Source organism: Rhinatrema bivittatum, chromosome 2 (genome assembly GCF_901001135.1).
Source record: "Rhinatrema bivittatum chromosome 2, aRhiBiv1.1, whole genome shotgun sequence".
NCBI lineage: Eukaryota > Metazoa > Chordata > Amphibia > Gymnophiona > Rhinatrematidae > Rhinatrema > Rhinatrema bivittatum.
In genome coordinates, this window is record NC_042616.1 from 576,754,269 (window position 1) to 576,771,167 (window position 16,899).

At 45.6% G+C, this 16,899-nt stretch overlaps 1 protein-coding gene across 1 annotated transcript in view; it reads right to left on the reverse strand.

Moving 5' to 3' along the window:
- Nucleotides 1–16,899, reverse strand: part of VAPA (VAMP associated protein A) — a 325,391-nt gene that overhangs the window by 73,648 nt on the left and 234,844 nt on the right. Inside the window, exon 5 of the mRNA XM_029590985.1 lies at nucleotides 2,090–2,245. Coding sequence (XP_029446845.1) covers nucleotides 2,090–2,245 — 156 coding nt within the window. The remainder of the gene's footprint in view (nucleotides 1–2,089; nucleotides 2,246–16,899) is intronic.

Sequence of the window (16,899 nt, forward strand, 5' to 3'; positions counted from 1 at the left end):
ACCGCTCGCATGGTCGCCGCTCGCTCGATCGCCGCTTGCTCGGTCGCCACTCGCTTGGTCACCGCTCGCTCGGTCCCGTGTTCCCTGGTCTCGTCTGCTCTCGGTCTCGTGCTCTTGGTCTCTCGTCGTGTCTTTGTGTTTGTGTGCTGTGTTCTATTTTGTCTTGTTCTTTGTCGGGTTTCCTGTGGTTTGTCTTTTGTGTTTCTGCTGCTTTGCCTTGTTCTGTTCATGCTGTCCCCGGAGTTACCAGCTTCCATTTTTTTTTTGGACCCTCGAATACCTCCATCCGGTATGGACTGATACCCTTATCCTTGAGCTGTTGACAGGAGGCTTGAGGAAGGGGGGCTTTGAGGAGGGGGTACATTTAGGAATACTGCCCGCGGGTTTCCCCGCGAGCAGGCACATCACCCCATGCTGCTTTCTTCACCGACGCGGCAGGATGCCGCCGTCGGCCTTCCCACGCGGCCAGAGCTGCAGCTTGAAGTTCCTCTTGCGGCCCGGAGGCCACCCGTGCTTCCCCTGTTCTCCGCGGTTGGAGCCGCGGTCTTCTTCGGGGCTGGGACCGCCCCCGACGCTGATTCCATCTTCGCGGCTGGAGGCCGCAAAAGCCCCGGGCTGGAGTAGTGGCTGGAGCCGCCCCCAGGGCCTCCTGCAGCGGCTGGAGCCACTGCTCACGTCGGGCCTACGTCCCAGGCCAGCCCTGCCTCTTCTGACGTTGTGTGTCGGTGCAGGCCGCTGTCCGCGGTCCTGCACAGCTTCCTGCTCTCTCCTTTGGCGCCGGCACGTGCCCCTCTTCACCATTTAAAGGGCCAGACACAGGAAGTGTCCTGGCCCCACCTCTGTGACTGTTTCCTGTACCAGCCCTATAAAGGGCTGTTCTGTGAATCCGTTCTTGGCCTTGCATCGTGGTAACTTCACTCTGGAGGTTCCTGCCTGCCAGAGCCTTTGTAAGGTCTTCTAGTCTTCATGGAGCTCCTCGTCTCGTTCATTGTATCATGTCAAGTCTTCATGCCTGAGGTCCTTGTCCAGGTGTCCTGGTGTCTTCATGATCTTCTTCGTCCTGGTGTTCCTGCCTTCCTGGATGTTTGTTCCTGTGTCTTCGTCTGGTGCTCCTGAGCCTTCTGGTCCTGTGGGCCGGACTCCCTCAGACGTCTTTCCCAGGTTGGAGTGGCCTGCAGGTGGACAGGTGTCCTGTGCTCTTGAGCCGTCATGTCCTGGATCTTTCCTGCGCTGTCCCGTTCTCCTCGTCGTCCGTGACCAGTCTGCAAGGGCTGTGTAGGCGCGCAGTGGGACAGGGTGGTCCGCGACTCAGTCCCGCGGGTGGCCTGAGTAGGGCGCCCTGAGAGACAGTGCCAATGTCCGCCTTCCTTGCTTCTTGTCTCATCTAGGATTCCAAGTTCCTCGTTATGTCTGCACTTCAGCGTCATGTCTCTGATGTCATTGCATCGACCCTGGTCCCGGATGCCGTCGCATCGACCACTGGTGTGATGTCTTCGCATCAACCTTGGTGTCAAGCCTTCGTCTGCGATGCTATTGCATCAATCCTGGTGTCACGTCTTCAATAGTCCTGGTGTCATATCTTCAACCCAAGTCTTCGTGCCATGTGATGCCATCGCATGAACCCAAGTCTTCGTGCCATGGATGCCGTCGCATCAACCCAAGTCTTCGTGCCATGTGATGCCGTTGCATCAATCTTTATAGTTTTGTCTTCGTGTCAAGGTCCGTCTGCCCTCAACCTCAGGCCAGGCCTGCTGCTCCATGCTGCTCGCAGCAGGTCCGAAAGGGCTCGGAATGGTCAGAGGACCATTCACCTTCCAACATCCTCGATTGTTGGCCTTGGGAGCTTGCCAGCCTGGCAGAGGGTCAGACCGTCAGCCATGCGGAGCCACCGTCAACCCTTGGCTCGGCCTGGAAGGTCTGGGTCGGGCTGAGGCCCATGGGCACACTAAACCATCAGAGTATAACATGAACTATGTTGAAATCCTTGCTCATGGACCTGGCACCTATTTTTTAAATGTCATATCCCATATTACTTCTCTATTTTACACAAGCAGTTGCTCTTAAAAGTAATATTTAAGATAGAACTTACTTTTATTTGCCGATTTTCATCTGTGAGCTTTGCCACTTCACTCTGAAGTCTTTTACACTCATCCAGTAGCTTTCTTGCTTCAATATCATCAGGTCCAATGCTTTTAGGATCCTTATGAAGCACAAATGGGGTATGTTTGCTTATTTCTAATTCATTCTAAAGTATTGAGGAAATGAGAATTGTATTCTTTAGATAAATATTCTCTAATGCATAAAATACATGTGCAAACCCAAGGAAACAAAACGTCAAATCATCACTGCAAGACATACATTTTAACAGTAATCCTCAAATCTCAAGGGTTTGCCATCAGGTTTTGTACTTACAAACCTCATTAGTAAGAATATTGCTCTGTTTCATAAGTGATTACTAATGCAAGAAAAAAGGAAGTATAAGTGTATTTGTGATAAATGCTATCAAATCCATAAGATCACAAAAACAATTCATTTAGATTTTCTGCATGATACTAAAAAGAAACAAGGCAGCAAAGTAATAAATGTAAGGAAACACTGGAAAATTAAATACTGAAAACAGAGCATTCTTAAAGGTATCACTATTTAGTAGACAAGTGAGCAGTAAGACAAATTAAATGAATACATTTGCAAAGCCAAAAATGGAAAATACTAAGTTGGAAAGTTAGTAAGCAACTGGAAAAAATATCCTATTGCAATCGGTGGGCTCAATAAAAATATGACTATCAATTAGGATAAAAAGTAAAACATTCCATTGCAAAACCAGGAAATTGATTCTTACTAATGAAGTTTGACTTATAAAAAAGATCTAAAGTTGCAAATGGGTGTCAAACTATAACTAACCTTCATTTATACTAAAACTGTGAATACAGCAAACCCTAAACTAGATGAAGCACAGACTAATCTATAGTCCTACAGCTTTTAAGCTCCCTCCAACAAACCTGCTTCTTCTGATGTCTGACCTCACTGATGGGTCCCTGGGAGTCCCTTCTTTCTATAACTGGTAGGTGTCGAAAGGAAGTTTGCTGCTGACTGGAGTGAAATACTTGGCTCCTGGTGTAGGTAAAGCCTGAGGCGGCAGGTGAGCCATACCCTCAGGGCCGGGAAAAACAACTCTGCTGATTTGTCCTTGCAAGATTTAAGGGAGTTGACTAAACCAGCGGTTAAAGGATTAGGTTCTGCAACCTCGCGCTGCTACTTAGAAAAACATAAATGTTATGTACCAAGTAGTAACATGAACATATGCAGTTGGTGTTATAGCTTGAGTCACATGGCATGACAACAATGGACAGGTGCAATAGGAATGAGTTTACATATCACAGAAGTATAATACAATATGGCTTGCTATGACAAATCAGCATTTTTTATACTCTTACCGTCACACATGTTATTTATATCTACACAAGTTCATTACATAGTAAAAAATAAAAGGCAGGTAAATCCACATAAAATGAATATAAATAGTTTTATTTTAATCTTATAGTGCTTGCCAGTTCCAGGTAGCACAGACCTCCTTTTAACTAGTTTAGATCTTTGCTTACTGTTTGATTGAATGTGTTGAAAACGCAAAATGTTTAAGGAAATGAACATTAAGATTGTTGCTGCACATATAATATTTCCATATATGTGTATGTTAACATTTTAATTGCACACATACATGCTTAACAGACAACTCAATTTCTATAAGTGCAGTTCCATAATCATAAAACAGATGGTGCCCAATGTTAGCAGAATTGCATCAAGCATATTTTAGTAGCTATTTATCATCCAAATACATTTTATATGGGATTCATAGAAATCTTCTATAAAGCTCTATAGCTAATTTACTATTAAAACATATACCCTTATCCCCACAAAAGAATGGAAGCTATAATTGAGGGCTCTGCTTTAACCTGTTTAGCAAAAGATATATACATATGTACAGATATATGCAGTGGCTATAGAAAGTCTATACCGCCTTATAAAAAGTTCACCTATTGTGGCTTTATATCCTGAAAGTAAAATGCACTAAAACTATATTCATGAATCCACACACCCTAGCCCACAACTACCAAGTGAAAAATATATTACAGAATTTCTTAGAAAAAATGTAAAAAATGGAATAGCCTGGTTGGCTATTATGCACCCCGCACACCTTGTACTTCTGTAGCAATCCTAAATGTGTAACTGGTGTAACTAATCGCTTTCAAAAACACAACAAATGAATTGGCCATACCTCTTAAATTGTACCGATTCACATCATTCGAGAAATTCAGCAGTTCCTGTTGGTTCTCTATTGGGTAGTGAATTTTAAAAGCAAAGACCTAACCATAAAGCACAAAAGAGCTGTCCAAACAACTTCAGAACAAAGTTGTGGAAGGGCACAGATCTGGGGGTGGATATAAAAATTGGAAAGTCCTTGAACATCTCTTAGAACATGGTCAAGATAATGAAATGTAAGAAGTATGGCATCACCAAGACCCTCCTTTAGTCCTGGGAGAATTCTGCGCTACTGCGGAGTGCAGAATTTGCGCAGCATTCCCCCCCTGCGCAGAATTGGCATTTTCTTCGCAGAATTTGGCAATTCTGCGCAGAAAATGGCAGAGGAGACCCTAGCTTGCCGCGAACGGAGCACGCAAAGATGAAGGCCTCCGGTGCTGCGGGATGCACACCGCTCGCAGCGAAGATGAAGGCCCCGGTGAGAGTGAATGTGAGTGTGTGTGAGAGGAGAGAGCAGGGAGAGGGGTATGAGAGAGGGGAGATGGTGTGAGAGAGGAGAGAGCAGGGAGAGGAGTGTGAGAGCGGGGAGGGCAGGGTGAGAGAGCAGGGAGAGAGGTGTGAGAGAGGGGGGAGGGAGGGTGAGAGAGCAGAGAGAGGGGTGAGAGAGTGGAAAGGAGGGTGTGAGAGACAGCATGGGAGGTGAGGGGGGATGCTTGAGTGTGGATGCCAGAGAGAGGGAGCTTATATGAGGAGATTGTGAAGGAGTGTGTATGAGTGTGAGAGATTGGGAGCTGCTGTGTATGAAAAAGGGATCATGTGATTGTGAGTGTGCTAGCCTGTGTGAAGGGATTGTGTATGTGTGAGAAAGGGGTGCATGAGAGAGAGAGACATAGGTAGCCTGTGTGAGGATTTATTTATTTATTCACTTTTATATACAGGCATTCGTGTTTGACTTCATATAGGTTTACAAGGCAAGTCCAAGTATAACACAATCCATTAAGAAAAATAAAAACAAAATTATAACAATTTAAAAAAACATAACTGAAGTAATGTTAGGACTTTGAGTACAAAAGTCCAAAAACACATAAGGTTAAAAATAAAAAATCTAAATTCTGAAAAAACTGCCCTTGAAATTAAGATTAAACTAAAATCAATAAAATACAAGAAATATATTTTATAAAATACAGAGTAGCATCATTAAAAAAAAACAATAAACATAAAAGGGAAAAATAAAATAAATAAATAAAAAAATATGTAGGGGATCACCCCGTCTGCATGAAGGCTTGTTCGAATAGCCATGTTTTCAACTTTTTTTTGAATGAGTGAAGGTTTGACTCTAGCCTAATGGAGAAAATACTTACCTGATAATTTTGTTTTCCTTAGTGTAGACAGATGGACTCAGGACCAATGGGTATTGTGCTCTTCTGATAGCAGATGGGAGAAGGAGTCAGATTTCAACTCTTTCGTCAGCCTACGTATACCTGTGTAGGCTTGCTTAGCTCTTCAGTATTCTCTTCGAAAAGCCAGTGTGGATATATGTTGCTTAATACTTGATTACACTTGATTAACCTTGAACTGGTTCAAACTGATATATATGTATAAAAACCTTTTTTGGCACTGAAGACCGCCGATGCTCTGAAACAAACGCCGACACCCTAGGCAACTGCAGGTGTCTTAACATAAAGGTATAGGCCGTGGCTTATCTGTACAGTCTCCGAGATTTATATTCTAGGTTCTCTATTTCTGGAGCAGCCGAGGGCGGGATGCTGAGTCCATCTGTCTACACTAAGGAAAACGAAATTATCAGGTAAGTAATTTCTCCATTTCCTAGCGTGTAGCCAGATGGACTCAGGGACCAATGGGATATACAAAGCTACTCCCCTACTTGGGTGAGAGGCTGGCCCATGGCCCACTTAGTGCTGCCCTTGCGAAGGCTGTATCCTCCCTGGCCTGGACATCCAGGCGGTAGAACCTGGAGAAGTTGTGTAGGGAGGACCATGTTGCCGCCCGACAGATCTCGGCTGGCGAAAGCAGCTTGGTTTCAGCCCAGGATACTGCCTGGGCCCTTGTAGAATGCACCTTGACCTGTAGAGGTAGTGGTTTTCCTGCCTCTATGTAGGCAGTATTAATGACTTCTTTGATCTAGCGGGCTATGGTCGCCCGCAATGCCGCTTCCCCTTGTTTCTTCCCACTGTGAAGAACGAACTGGTGATCAGTTTTGCACAAGGTTTCCGATCTCTTGAGGTATCGGACTAGGATTCTGCCGACATTCAGGTGGCGAAGGAGGCGTGAGTCTTCTGAATCTCTGTGTTCATCTGGAGATGGTAAGGATATGGTCTGGGTCATATGGAACTGGGAAACCACTTTTGGAAGGAAGGATGGTACCGTACGCAGCTATTTGGTGCCTGGGGTGAACCTGAGGAACGGTTGTTGGTCTGAAGGACTCCCCTGCTAGGAAGTATAGTACTAGGTTGAGCTTCCATAGAGGCACCAGCCACTTTAGTGGTGGCCGGAGTTGTTTGACTCCTTTCAAGAAGCGGGACACATCAAGATACGATTTGAACCAAGCTAGTGTAGAGTCAGCAATGCCAATTTCCTGTAGTCTGATTAACATTAGCTCATGTTTAATTGTATCAAATGCTGACGATATATCTAATAAGCCCTGTTATCTGTACCCTCTTGTTTGATGTAATTTCCAACTTTGGTTCTATGTAAACCGACGTGATATGTACTAGTACAGGAACATCGGTATATAAAAGCCTTAAATAAATAAATAAATAAATAAATAAATAAATAAATAAATAAATAATAAAATCAACAAGTAGGAGTTTCCATTGTCTAGGCCTCTTAGTGCAATATCCGAGAGTGAGATGAGTAGTGTTTCAGTGTTAAAAATTTTCGAAAGCTGAATTGAGAGGGAAAGAGTAAATGATTATTGTCCAAGTAATCCATTAGTTGCTGATTGACAACCTTTTTGAGTAATTTGGCTAGCAAAGGAAATATGGAAATGGATCGGAAATTAGTGAGATTAGAGGGATCTAAAATGGACTTTCTTTAGAATAGGCTTGACTATTGCGCATTTTAAGGGGTCTGGAAAAAACGCCTTCAGTGAGCGATGTGTTGATTATGTTGGCTAGAAAACTTGTTAAGATGTCTGGGATGGATTGAAGTTATTTAATTGAAATTGGATCAAATGGATGCGAGGCGGGATTTAACTTTTAAGTGCACTGGCAATTTCAAGTGTTGAGACGTTATCAAAGACAGACCAACTAAAGGATGGATTGGAGGGCAGAGAAATAACTTGCTTAAGAACATAAGAAAATGCCATACTGGGTCAGACCAAGGGTCCATCAAGCCCAGCATCCTGCTTCCAACAGTGGCCAATCCAGGCCACAAGAACCTGGCAAGTACCCAAAAACTAAGTCTATTCCATGTTACCATTGCTAATGGCAGTGGCTATTCTCTAGATGAACTTAATAGCAGGTAATGGACTTCTCCTCCAAGAACTTATCCAATCCTTTTTTAAACACAGCTATACTAACTGCACTAACCACATCCTCTGGCAACAAATTCCAGAGTTTAATTGTGCGTTGAGTAAAAAGAACTTTCTCCGATTAGTTTTAAATGTGGCCCCATGCTAACTTCATGGAGTGCCCCCTAATCTTTCTACTATCCAAAAGAGTAAATAACCGATTCACATCTACCCGTTCTAGACCTCTCATGATTTTAAACACCTCTATCATATCCCCCCTCAGTCGTCTCTTCTCCAAGCTGAAAAGTCCTAACCTCTTTAGTCTTTCCTCATAGGGGGAGTTGGTCCATTCCCCTTATCATTTTTGGTAGCCCTTCCTTGTACCTTCTCCATCGCAATTATATATTTTTGAGATGCGGCGACCAGGAATTGTACACAGTATTCAAGGTGCGGTCTCACCATGGAGCGATACAGAGGCATTATGACATTTTCCGTTTTATTCACCATTCCCTTTCTAATAATCCTTGCTTAGGGCAAGTGGATAAATTATCTAATAATCCTTGCTTAGGGCAAGTGGATAAAGTATCTAATAGGTTCTGGATTTTATCATTGGCTTTGCTCTTTAAGTTTCTGGGGGGGAGGGGGGGAACCGGAATTAATTAGACCGGAGACATATGTAAACAAAATTTTCGGGTTGAATTGAAATTTATGAATTTTCTTGGAATAAAGTCTCGCTTGGCTAAATTAATCGATGATCTATACTTATTAAGGACTGATCTGTTGTTATCAATCTGCTAAGGAATTAGCAATTCTGTTACCAATCTGCTAAGGAGTTAGCAAACTGTTACCAATCTGCTAAGGAGAGTTAGCGAACGGATAGTGCTCTCCTCGCCAGGAGGGCAGAGTTAGCAATCACTTACAATCTGCTATGCGAATGGGAGGAGCAAGCAGATGAGAGTTTTAACCATCTATTATGCTTTTCTCCTGAAAGGGGAGGATTAGCACTCTGTCATGATCTGCTCCTCCAGAGGGGAGGAGTTAGCTATCTGTAGTGCTTACGACACCAGGAGGGCGGAGTTTACGAACTATTACAACTATGCTTCTGAGATAGCAATCTATCGTGCTCCTGCTACGGAGTAGTAGCAATCTGTTACGGACCTTGCTAGGGAGTTATCGATCTGAATAATATATATGCTGCTGGCAAGTCCCATAGAAAGAGGAGTTAGTCTGTAGTGGTTGGCTCCTACAGAGTGACAGTAGTGTAAGGAATGACCACTTGGAGGAAATGGTGAAATCCCTGGGCCGATGGCAGATGACAGCGCCCCCAGGAGGAGATCCTAAGAGGGAACCACCGGCTAGACTGGAATATGAAACAAACACAAATAGTTCTTTATTAGGCTGGAAGCTGAACCACCAGTGGTGGCAGTAGTGAGTCGCTGAGTCTGGCAGGGCTGTAGTCCTTTTGATACTGGAAATATAATCTCTGGGTTGCTGAGCTGTAGAGAGAGACTAGAAGTAGTGAGTAGACAGGGTATACTGGATACAAGATGGTACACTCACAATAGTAGATGTCTGCAATGGTCGCTATGCACAGAGAGTCTTCAGTACATTCAGGAAACAAGAGCCATAGGTGAACACTGATTCCTATAAACAATCTGTAACAAGAACTCACAATAGCTGTATATGAGATGGCTTCTAGAGTAGGAGAGAGTCTGTAAAGGATTCTAGGAACATGGGCCCTTGTGGAGCGAGTACCGGTTCCTATCTGTAATCTTGCCAATATAACTCACGATTTCTGTAACTGCGATAGCGTCTTAGACCGAAGGGAGTCTTCATTGATGTCAGATTTTAGGAGGTCCAGTGTGCCAAACCCTTCCCATTGGTGGACAGCTCTATATGCCAGTGGCATGATGTAGTATTGCTGCACCCACTGCTTCATCTGATTTCAATTGCTGTTGGAGGCTATAATCGGATGTGAAGGTATGAAGAGAGTACCTAGTAGCCGCTCCACAAATGTCCAGAACTGGTACGTTACAAAGGTGAGCTACAGAAGCTGCCATGGCTCTGGGCTGATATGCCTTAACTTTAGCTGCAAGGTGTGATGGCTGGGTTGAGCAGCAGAAATAAATGCACTGGGACAACTAGTTAGCTAATGTTCTTTTGGTGCATTTGGGTTGAAGGAGACAGAGTTGGAACTGTTGCTTGGGAGACTGAGTCTTCTTGTTTGTAGTATGCCAGGGGCTCTTTTCAATCCAGAGTAGAAAGTATCCTTCCCCTATCATTTGCATGCCGTTTTGGAAAAAAGGTCAGTAAGGTGATTGTCTGATTCAGGTGAAAAGCAGAAATCACTTTTGGAAGAAAGGATGGATGGGTCCACAAGGTGACATTGTCATGGTAGAATTGTAAGTAAGTGGGATAATGGACTAATGCCTTAAGTTCATCAACTCATCGTGCTGAAATTATCGCAACCAAGAAAAATATTTTCCATGTCAGAAATTTAATGGAGGTGGATTACATCAACCCAAAGGAGCAATGAGGATGAGATCTGATTCTCTGAGATGCATTCTTGATAACACAACCTATCAGAGGTATTGGCAGGTATGTATAAAACAGGTCTCCCATTCAGGGAATCAGGAACACATCCTGGGCGATCCTGTCTCTGTTCGGGGACAGAGAGCAAAAACTTGGCAGTTTTATGCTGCACTCTGTTGCGAAGAGGTCCATGCCAGGTATTTCCTCCTCCTGTACAGGGTTGTTTGCCACTTCTTGATGCAAAGCCCAATTCTGCTGATCCTGTCTGCCTCTGTGTTCCTGATACTTGGAAGGGAGGTCACCTGCAACTGATTGGAGTGGTCTAGTGCCCATTCTAGGATCAGCACCACTTCTTTACAAAGTTTCCAGGAAACGGACCTGCCTTCGTTTAAATAAAACATGGCCACTTGTTGTCCACATAAATCATTACTCTCTTTCCTTTTAGAAGATAAGAGAAGGTGTAGATAGCATTCCTTATGGCGCTTAACTCCAAAAGGTTGGAGAGTTATCTCCAGTGGAGACCAAATGCCCTGTGTTTTCAGGTGTAGTACATGCACTCCCCATTCCTTTTGTGGATGTGTGTCATGACAATCTGAAGCGCTGGGGTATGAAATGGTGCTCCTGATTCTAGATCCTGAGGAGATAGTCTATGATCTCAGACATAGACTGGTGGCTAAGTCATGACCACTTGTAGTGACACTGGGTGGTCATACTGAGACCACTGTGCCTTGAGTCCCCATAGAGGCTGTTGCATGTGAAAGTGAGAGTGTGGAACGACATATGGCATATGGCCTAAAATGGCGAATATTTGATTAGCTGGGGGAGTGAGGCTAGCTCCGTAAAATGCAAGTTAGTTTGGAAAAGGTTTGGATAACCCTGGCAGCCTGGACATTTCCCCCTGGCCTCCCACCGCCCACCGGAGCACCACCATCCCCCATTCATCCGTGACCTACAAGGTTAAAACTTCAACTCCCAAATAAACCAGACACTCAGTTTGGGGTCACAAAGACCATAGCTTTGTTGAACAAAAAACACAAGAATAAAACCTATAGTACCTGAGCCATGACCCTCCAATGCAGTATCACCGCGCTGCCCACAATCCCACCATCTGCTGCACTCAAGAAAGACAGCTTTGGTGTATCCGGCCTCCCCGCCGAGCAATGGGAGCCCCATCTCCGGGTGCCACCAAGCCCACTGTCCCATTGCAACCATGACAGGACATAGTCCCATTGATTACCCCAGACAGCACGTCCAGCATCAACATTGCCTCCCCGCCACCAACATGAGGTAGTTACTAACTTGCCTTATGTCCCCCATCACCTAGTTGTGGCTGATGACACCCTGAGAGCCCAAGCATTCCTCCAATGCTTCCTGCATAGGTTGCTAAACAAATCCTGGTCTATGTCAGACAAATGTACCAAATCTTGCCTATACAGGTCCCCCACACTGACTATCCGCCCACTCGTGTTGAATCTGGCACCTTCCCTCAAACCCTGCACACATGCACTCACCTGCTTGTTCAACTTCTTGCGTCCCCTGTTCCACAACTTCGAGTCGCCCCATATTTTAATATAGTAAGATGTCAGACCACACCAAGCAACTGTGCCTGAATAGTATGACTAATATTTTGAAGTCTTCTCTGATGGTCTTAAGCAGCTGCCTGGAGGACACTGCCTAGATCGTTCCTGCCCAAGTGAATAATAACGTGTGGCAGTGCACACGCCGCTCTGCAACACCTCAGCATAGGTAAGAGTTCTTCCCACAACATGCTGCAGTTACCGATCCATTTGACATGAACCCTGCATGGTGCCAGCCCTAGATGCTCCCCATATGGTCACTGTCATCCTCCTGGCTGCCCAATGAACAAAAGTGTCCAACAATCCAGACGATCCTTTGCCCGTTGGGCCACCCTATAACTAAATCAACGACATTGTTAATTACCCTCTGCCTCCCCTCCCCCCGACATACAAGTTAACGGCGGACGACTTCCATCTACCTATCCTCTCCTCTGTATTGATTCAACGTTCAAGCCCACCCTCGCAGCACTGGTTGCTATGCCGATACGAAAAGAATGAGTCCTGAAATCTGCTGGCTCAAGACCTAAGTAAGCCAATGTCTGTTTGAGCACCACCGTGAACTGGTACCTAGTGAATGGCACCCCGTTGACACATACCAGCAGATTATTTCAGCCGGCAGGCCTGCGAGTCAAAATGCTCCACCTTACTTAAAGGGCAAGTGACTTGGGAATCAACTCGCCTCAAGCAAAGCGTGGCTCCTCTTCCCATCTGGTCGGTTTTTGAACGGTGTATTAATACAAACAGCTCCATCCCTGATATGCATATTCCACATTAGCATGCCATTGCCATCAGAATCTATTTTGGAAGTGGCTACTAACTTGCTCACCCTCAGTGCCCCGAAAAAAGTCAATGAGAACGTGGCCCTAAAGTAATGCATCTCAAAATACGATAACGCATGCCATAAGCATACTAGTAATTCATGCGTAATGAGCTTCCTGGAATCCCTCCCTACTGACCAACCCCAGACTTCATCCCATAAGCATTTTCTTTACCATGAAGGCCCTGGTCGGGTCCCCCCACCCCGGGCCTTCACAAAAAAGGTAAACCCCGCAAGGTGACTTGCAACTTCTCCTCTGTATAATTCCACCTCCTTCGCCCTCACACCCATCCAAGCCCTTTTAGAAAGGTCTGCACGTGCCCATAGCTGCGCGAATAGGCAGCCCACATCGCTGGGGCTAAAGCCCCATGTAAGAGGTCTCAGTTGCTCGCATCCCAATGGTCCATAGGCGCGCTGCGAACATCATAGTCTCTGCATCCACGTTCTGAACCTGCATGCAAAATGAATCCCATTTAGCACACAAAGTGAATCAGCCATGCCGCCGTTACTTACACTGGGAACCTGCCGTGCCCTAATAGTCATGCAGAGACGGAGACACCGCAAAACTAATTTCCTTACACAGCTCCCCAACCTGCGGACACTTTGCAGAATGCCTATTGATAACCTCCACCACTGCTCAGTTGTCGCACCAAAATATTATTCACTTATTGGCCAGCAGTTCACTCCACACCACTAGGGCCACCAATATGGGGAATAATTCCAGAAGCCTTATGTTCCTCAAACAGCTGTCCCTCCAAGTTGCGGGCCAGGATTCGGCACACCGTGAACCTTGAAAATACACCCAGAATCCCCAACCACCCAAAACGTTTGAATAGATATCCAAGTCATGGTTTGATACCTTGTTGAATGCGCTCAAAAACTTGACCCATATGGTCAAGTCCTTCTTCATGGCCGCTGACACCTGTATAAAATGATGCGGCCTGCTGATTCCCACTGAAGACCGGGACAACCTTTAAGAAATATTCTCATCATTGGAATGACTCAGCACGCAAAATTTAGACTACCAACAAGAGATTGAATATGTTGGCCAATGCCAACTTCTTTGCTACTAACACATTCTGCATTTCCCTCAACTTACTCAACTTGTCGGCAGGTAATCTAGATACCAACTCCTGCGAATCCGGCTAGATGCCTAAGAAGGACAAAACCGTGGTCGGGCCCTCAGTCTTCTCCGTGGCTAGTGGCATGCCAAATTCGGTGGCCATGTCCTGAAATTTGGCGGCCATGTCCTGAAATTTGGCTATTAATTTAGCGCAAGTGCCCGACTTGCCGGGATCCACAAATAAAAAAAATAATCATCCAAATAGTATATGACATTCAAAACACCAGCCCTCTGCTCCACAATCCAATGTAAAAAGGAACTGAATAACTCAAAGGATGCGCATGAGACTGCCCATCCCATCAGCATGCATTTCCCTGAAGCGGAAACCAAGTAAAGGGAAACTATCTGGGTGGACCAGGAGCAACCTAAAAGCCAATTCAATGTCAGACTTCGACAGTAAGGCACCATTCCCGCAACTCCTCAACAATGCCACTGCACTGTCGAAGGATGCATATTGCACAGAACACTCATCTTGTGGCAAATGATCGTTCATCAACCTCCCCAGCAGGTGAAAAAGGTCTCTTTATAAGTAAATTTTCCTATCTCCTCCTTCAGAACTACCGCCAGGGGAGAACACATTTCGTCAAATGGTGGGTCCACGAAGGGGCCAGCTATCCTACCCAGAGCTAAATCCGCATGGATCTTCTGCTACACTACCGTGATGCACCACCGAGCCTGCATTGCGGGCCAAGCTCTTGGGGATTTTGCCCTGGAAAGGAATCAGGAACCCCCATCGAAACCCTTGTACAATCTTATAGGCTGCAACCCGCTTGGGGTAACAGTTGAGCCAAATCATCCTCCTGTCCAATTTGATCGGAGTTGAGGCCCTCACATGCAAACCATCCTTATTTGGTTTTTGCAGAACTCCCTGCATTAAGTTTCTTGCTACACCGAACCACAGGGTGGGGGCACAGAGCACACTGAATAGGAGTGTCTAAACTTACAATCTTGGAAATTACAAGTCGACTTGTTAAAGCGCCAGTAGACCTTACTAATGGTGGGTGCGGATGAGGAACAGACCGAACTGTTGGGTTTTTGCACTTCTGGTCCCCTCGCGCCCGCATCAGCCACTTTGCTCTTCATCTACTTAAGCTGGAGCCCTACGTCCTGTGTGCCCCATAACATGAACCAGTTCTCTTCCATTTTTCTCTAAAGAACTCATCATAGTTCAGCCATGCCCAACCCTCGAATTCCCTATACATCTTGAGGATAGTATCGGCGTAAATCAACAAAGGCCCGTACTGGCCTGGATCCTTCTGCCCTAGCACGCTAATCATCCGGAGGAAAGCCCTGGTCCAGTTAACTATGTTCCGAGGGTACCTAAGATTAATTACATTCATTAATATATGCTAAAACCAATACAGCCGAGTAGGACCAATTTTGTATTGATTTTAGCATATATTAATGAATGTAATTAATCTTAGCACCTATTTATATTGTTTTTTATATTTTAACATTATTTTAGAATTATGCGTTATTTATTTGTTTACAGTGTTTATTGAATGTGCTTTTGTTGTTTTATGCTTATTTATTGTAAACCGATGTGATGGATTTCTGATATGTTGGTATATAAAAAGTAATAAACTATAAACTACCTTATTATCTGGACCATTTACTTCCTCCCGACCCTTACCCTTCTTTCCATCACCCTTCTTCCTTCTCCCTTCCAATATGCTAAGATGTCTATATAAATGCGCTTCTTGATTTTCTTACGCAGCGCCCTGGAAACGCTCTCCCACAATTGTGACAAGTTTGTGAGTGCAGGAGGCCCCCCTGTTCGCCTTGGCCATATCCGGAAGAGTCTGATTCAGACTAATCAGTTGGACTGCTGGAACTTGATCCGGCCCTCGCGATCCATTTCCTGCCCTGCGCTACGGCCCCCGCATTAACCACCCCCTCCCAACCTTTTTCTTCGGTGCTAGGCTCCTCCCCTGGATCCTTGCCCTCACTCGGCTTAAGTGCGTCATTTTCCCCACTGGGTGAGAGTGTACCTTTCCCAACCTCGGCCTGGGCTTTCGCACAGTCTGAGATGCCCGCTGCCGCTGATCATTCATTCTCAAACCGTCGCCTGCACCACAGACTCAGATGGCGCTTATGCTGGCCCGGAAAGACCTCCGGCGGAATCCTCGGACTGCCGCACTCCTGATGCTACCTGGTCAACGCCTCTCGAAGGTTGATGAGTCGCCTTGCTCCAGTCAACGCTATCCACTCACATGGCTGCTGCTTGTCCGCCAATCCCATTCACTGGCACTGTAGGGATGTACGTAGCCCAATAAGGGGGAACACACGAATATATCCCCGGATAGTGGTCGAAGTTCCTGTGACTGGGATTGCATTGCTTGCTTGGTTGGTTGCCTGTCCCCGGTGCCCACACCTGGAACTGCTGCGGGCCAGGCCATGCCATGCCTGCTGTGCTTCCAAATCCCACGGGAAATGCTCTGCCTGGAATCTGTCCAGCCCACATCAAGACTCCCGGGATGCTCGCCATACTCTGGCCGACCCAAACGGACGTCTGCGGGTAGCCCATCACCAGTGTAGACTCCAAGGTGGACAAAACATGTACATCCTCACGTTGGGATTAGGCCTTCGCCGCTTCGTGTTGGGGCACACTGGTGTGATACCAAAGGGTGGAAGCTGTGCTACCAAACTTTGACATAGCAAGCCTATGCTTTCTGTAACAGCCATATTTGCTTGTTGCTTGAGGAGAGTGCAGAGTAAGGAGCTGGTACTTAAAATTCCTCATCACTGCTCCCTGTTGCTTTTCCCTCAATCCTGGCAATCACTGCCACCACCAGTCCAAGCCAGGAATGTTGCAGGTATGCTATACTCTGCCCCCACCTTACTTTCCTCTCCTCCCCCGGCTTCTTGGAATTTCAATTTTCTCTGTATGCTTGATTATATTTTATGGTCTTATTCTGTATTAGATAAGGGTCATTCTGCATTCTTCATGTTTGACAGAGGTAAGGGATTCTAACTAGGATTTAGATTCTGTGTAGGAATCTAGAGCAGTCTGGCTTGCTTTGTTTTTCCAATAGTAAGTGTACTGTGTCTATATTTGCAGTCTTGCTTTTTCAGAGGTAAGGTTGTTGCTGTTCAAGTCCTGGGCTCATAAGGGCCGATG